The following is a 5,261-nucleotide window of genomic DNA, read 5'->3' on the forward strand; positions in this document are numbered from 1 at the left end:
AATCATAAACATGCTGCTCAGTGGTTCTGTGGTCCTGGTTTTAGGTGGATGAAATTACTCTTGATGAGTTCACACATTTTTGTGACCAGGTATCCTGGAAATGCTGCTCTAAGATTGGTTCTAGTCAATAAATGGCCTTTTTCCCAATAATTTTGCATTGTGTGAGTGAGAAATGCATAGAAAAGAAAGGGACAGAGGTAAGATGGCTATTGATTTCCTCCCAAGATAAATGGTCAGCAATAACTGGACTCCAGGGAGGCAGTTCATGGTTTGAGCTCTTAGATGTTGATGCCACATGCTTACAGCACAACCTTAGGGCTGTAGGGGTGATGTAGGGTAGAGAAGGACAAGTTTGTGGCTTCACAAGAGGAAAATAAGTTGGAAGAGCAGAGTTTGTCCTCCAGAGGCAAGCTCTGGGGTAGCACTGTCAGCTCCAGGCTCTGACAGCCATGGGCAGGAGCTGTGTTTCCTTCCTCCCCTGCCCTGGTGAGGAGGGTCCACCTCCTTCGCTCCTGGGTCCATGCCAGGCAGAAGGAACTCTTGAGATCCTTAATGGCTGAATTGACATATTCTTTTAAGGTCATAATGTTGAAAATATGTTAAAAGTTGTAAGCCTCCATTCCTCAAACTCCCCACACAGGATTGGGGATCATGTTTTTAGTAGCTCCAGAGGCCAGAATGAATTTGTCTCCAAAGAAAAAAAAATCTGAAATTTGTTTATGTTGTCCAGGAAGAACAGAAATGTCAGCTGAGTGTTTTTTTGCAGATTGTAGACATTTAATTGTTGCAACAGACTGTAATACCTAGTTTTTGATTGTTTGTCAACTGAAAAATGGTTGAAATACCATTTATTTTCTTCAGTGCTGTGTGATGCTGAGTCTCAGCATTTGCTTTAACCTTGGTGAGAAATAGCTCAGCAAATTTGGTGTTCTTGTCCCTAAATTTGCAAAGCCCTGGATTGCAGAGTAAAGACACTACTTGCTCTTCCCTCCTCTTTCTTTGGTACTTTGAAAGGGTAGAACAAGTGATTCTCTTGTTGCTTCTTTTATTTCTGTGGGTTTTGGTTGGCCTGGACATTTTTGGGATGTTCCACAATGTACTAAAGGTATTAAATAACAAGTGTTAGACCTATAATAATTTGCATATAATTTATGAAAATCAGTTTATCTGTGTCAAATGTTACCTGTGTTAAATGTAGCTCTTGGGGAATGGCAGAGAAAATAAACGTTCACCTGTCTTTCTAGTACTTACTTTTTGTATATTAATATATGTTATCTATTTATAGATATATATAGTGAGAGAGTGATTGATGGCTCTCTCACCGTTTCTGTATTTCAGATGCAATGTGTAAAGATGGATTCACCGGGAAAGGTTATTCAAATCAATCACCAAGAGCACTCACACTGGAGACAATATTTGGAATTAAGGAAAAAATTTGGTCTCTTTAAGGAGGAAAGAGTTTACCTTACGAGAATACCATTAAGGGCCTTCTGTGAGAATCCAGAAGAAGGGGTTTGTTCCAGTGACAGCTTGGAAAGGAAAAATGAGTCTTGCAGTTCATCCTCATTGGATGTGGAAGTAATGAGTCATCATCAGGAATGTGTTAAAGAAAAGGTACCTGAGATTTTTCAGTGCTAAACACACTCAGAAAGCAGTGTATGTTTAGTCAGTAAGAGATGGGGGTGTTTGGAGCCTCCCACCTCTGGAATCACCAGGAGAGTTGGAGTTGTGGGGATCTTTATGAGAATTGTTCCTAGAACTTGTTTGAAATTTCTGCATGACTCAAGCACCCTCTAGGAATTTTTATTCTCAATTTTGGGTTCTGCTGGAGGAAACTTGAGCAACAAATGCTTTTGAGAAGACTGTCTCTACTACTATGGTAATGGTCCTTGTTGGAATAGGGACCTGACCTCAGGATCCTGATTTATATTTAAGCCTCTGCAGATAGTTATGTTTGTCTAGCAGTCCAGTGGGTACAGGAAGAGGAATGGGTTTACTTGAAATTAAAAGAAATTTACTTGTGGATCTATCCAGCCTCTAGAATTACAAATGTTGTTACAAACTTTGTCATTGTTTGGGTACTTCTGGATGGAAGAACTTCCATGTTAATGCATGGAAAGGATTTTATCCATCTAAGTATTTCTGTTCAGCTACGTTTTCTTCTGTGTGATTCTACTCAACTCAAAGACTTTCTCAGGTTTACTAATTTTGTGCTAATAGTTGAGCAGATCCATGGCTGCTCTTAACATTAGCATTAACCCATCCCTTAGAAGTGTGCAAGACCAGGTTGGATGGAGCTTGGAGCGGCCTGGTATCATGGAAGGTGTCCTTGCCCATGGCAAGGGGTAGGATGGAATGGGATTTAAGGTCTCTTCCCACTCAAACCAGGATGTGATTCCATGATTCAAATAATAAAACATCTGTGAGGAATTTAGTCTGATAATGGACATTACTCCTCAGATTGAGGTTTTGGAAATGTAGACATGAAGAATTTATCTACACTGAACTTTCCCATCAAATTAGAAAGTTTTTGTTTTGCAGTACTGTTAACTTAAACAGCAACAGGAGATGATGGATGAGGCCAGGAAAGGCAGACATGCAGCATTGACTAAAGAAGGAATTGTTAACTGGAAATCTTTGCTAGAAAACCATCAAACACAAAAATATGTTTGTTCCTTTGCTGAAAGAAACTTCTTCCAGGCAGTAATTTTAAAAAGCTTGCAACAAATAACTTATAATTTGCGCTTAGAGAACTTGGTGTTATAATGTAACTGATACCAACTTTAACAGAAGTGCATTTTGTCTGTTTCTAACTGCAGATAATTGTGGGTCTGGAAGAAGATTTGATTAGGAAAAGGAAAATAAAATCCTCACCTTTGTCAGACAGTGGCAAGAGGAGGAGAACTTCAATCAAATCAGCCACAAGTCCCAGTTTAGAAATCACCAGCTCAAGTTCCAGTGCACATAACAGGAGTGTTTCACCTGCACCAGCCCCAGCACAGCCAAGTGTTCCCACTGGCTTTGTTGGAGTGTCCCAAGAGAGGGACTTGGAGCAGGACGCGTTCCCCTGGTACAGTGGCACTACCCACCCAGGGATTTCAGTTTTAGTGACTTCTGAAGAGGATACTTCCATTCTGGAAGGTTCTTTCCGAGATGATGCTTTCCCTATGGCTCCCCCGGACCTGGAGGAGACGATACGGGAAGAAAGAATCAAGCGACTGAAGCAGACCCTGCGGCAGCAGAACGCGGCGCTGGAGGAACTGCGCCGGGAAAGGCAGCAGAGCTGAGACCCCTGCCTGGGGATCCCAACCTTGTGCATCACCTCTTCAGTGACTTCAAGAGGAAGTCCCTTGCTTAAATGAATATTTCTGGTAGACGGAAGAACTAGATGAATTTTAAGTATGTGTGTATTTAGAGAACTGTAGGTTTTTGTTAAATGCCAGAAATAAGAGAGTTGACCATTAAATTCTACTTCTAGGACATGATCCAAGAGCACAGACAAAGGGCATTTTTACCAGCATATTCCCCATATTTTGAATAGTGGGGGTTCTGTATTAGCCTCAGCAAATAAACTTTCCCCTTTTGAATTCCATGACCTGGCTTTTAGAACCCCAATGAAAATTGCAAACCCTAGTTGTAGATACTTTTTTGTTTGTTTTTCTTATGTGCATGAGAACTTTGATAACTCTTGAGAACTGTTAATTTTCAGAAGAGGTCAAAAGTCAGTGGTTAATAAATGCTATTTAAATTATCTGGGAATTGGACTTTAGACAGTAACAGTGCAGATATCTATACAAAACCTCTTGCAGATGTGAAGACAGAGGCAGGAGGAACCCTGTGACAGTTGTTTGGATTCATGGTTCTCTCTGTCATTATTGTGAGCCTTTATAAGGCCATGGCCAGCTGTGCAATGTGGAAATTTGGTTGTGGGGTTGTTTTGGAAGAGTGGGATGTATTTTTTTTAATCAGAATTCTGTTAATAATAATTTCTTGAAGCTAAAAGACTTCTTTATCCCTGGGTGGTATCTTTAACAATCCTCAATGAGTGTCTTTTAATTTGTTGTTGTTTGAACATGTCTCTTGCCACCTTCAGTTGTGGTACCTTAGTTTACCTTGTAGGAGGGGATGTGCCCTCAGACTGTCTTTACATCCTAATTTTTGGAGAACTTTGTGTGTAATTCACCACCGTGCTCTGTTGTATGTGTAGGGACACCTTTCCTTGTCCTCTGTTGTCCATGTCCTTGATCATTGCAGGTTTCTTCTGCAGTTTTTCAGTTTCCCTTTCACCAAATAATAACTTTTTTTGCCAGCAGAGTTTGTTATTGCTTTGTTCCTGTCTGTTTATATTTATGTTAAACATCACCAATCCTGGCAAAGCTCTGCTGCAGATTTGTGTTCATGGAAGGCTTTTTTTTTACTGTCCTTACTTTTGTTTTTATTCTTATTTTGTTTAATTTTAATCAGATTCTCATCTGCAGGGTTTTCATTTATTATCCCATGAATGCTCAGTTTATCTATAGGGTTTTGGTGGAGGATGGATGTTTCTTGGAGAGCTTAGTCCTGTATTCCTTATTTATTTAAGTTTTCACAGTGGGAAAAATTCCAATGGATTGGAGAGGCAGAAGTGGTTTTTACAAGGGAAGAAAAATGAAGTTCCTGCTCTGAAGAATCACAGAATCAGAGAAGGGTTTGGTGTGTAATGGTTCTTAAAGCTCATCTCAGTCTACCCCCTGCCATGGGCAGGGACACCTTCCACTATCCCGGGTTGCTCCAAGCCCCGTCCAACCTGGCCTTGGACACTTCCAGGAATGGGAAGATCTTAAGCTAGACCAAGGTGATGAACCAAATGCACAGTGGTGGGTGAATAAGGATGGTGAATAATGGAAATAAACTCTGCAGTGATTGAGATTACTTGATAGGAGGGAAGTGTGGTGGAACAAGCAAGTCAGGATGGTAGTGTGGTATCCATGGGCTCACTGTGTATGGAATGGGTGTTTTGGGACAGAATTTACTTTGGCCAACCCCAAACACTCACCTGCTCCACTTGCTCCGTTGCTGCGGGATGTGGGAAAATGGAAGAATGGAATTGTGGGTGGAGATAAAGGAGTTTAACAGGTCAAGCAAAAGCCGCTTGCACAAAAAGTAATATCAGGAATTCAGTCACCACATCCTGTCAGCAGGCAGAAGATCAGCCATTTCTGGGGTCTCCGTCTGCACAGTATTCACTTGGAAGACAAATACTGTGACCAGAAATGTCCTTC

At 41.0% G+C, this 5,261-nt stretch overlaps 1 protein-coding gene across 1 annotated transcript; it reads left to right on the top strand.

Moving 5' to 3' along the window:
• The first annotated feature begins 1,318 nt into the window (after positions 1-1,318).
• On the top strand, positions 1,319-4,376 carry LOC102034245 (ligand-dependent nuclear receptor-interacting factor 1). The gene is made up of 2 exons (XM_031061780.1): positions 1,319-1,614; positions 2,820-4,376. Exons 1-2 carry the CDS (start codon positions 1,339-1,341, stop codon positions 3,285-3,287), a joined length of 744 nt encoding a protein of 247 aa, XP_030917640.1. The 5' UTR covers positions 1,319-1,338; the 3' UTR covers positions 3,288-4,376.
• The last annotated feature ends 885 nt before the right edge of the window (positions 4,377-5,261 follow it).

The sequence above is a fragment of the Geospiza fortis genome, unplaced genomic scaffold (assembly GCF_000277835.1).
Source record: "Geospiza fortis unplaced genomic scaffold, GeoFor_1.0 scaffold26, whole genome shotgun sequence".
Lineage (NCBI taxonomy): Eukaryota > Metazoa > Chordata > Aves > Passeriformes > Thraupidae > Geospiza > Geospiza fortis.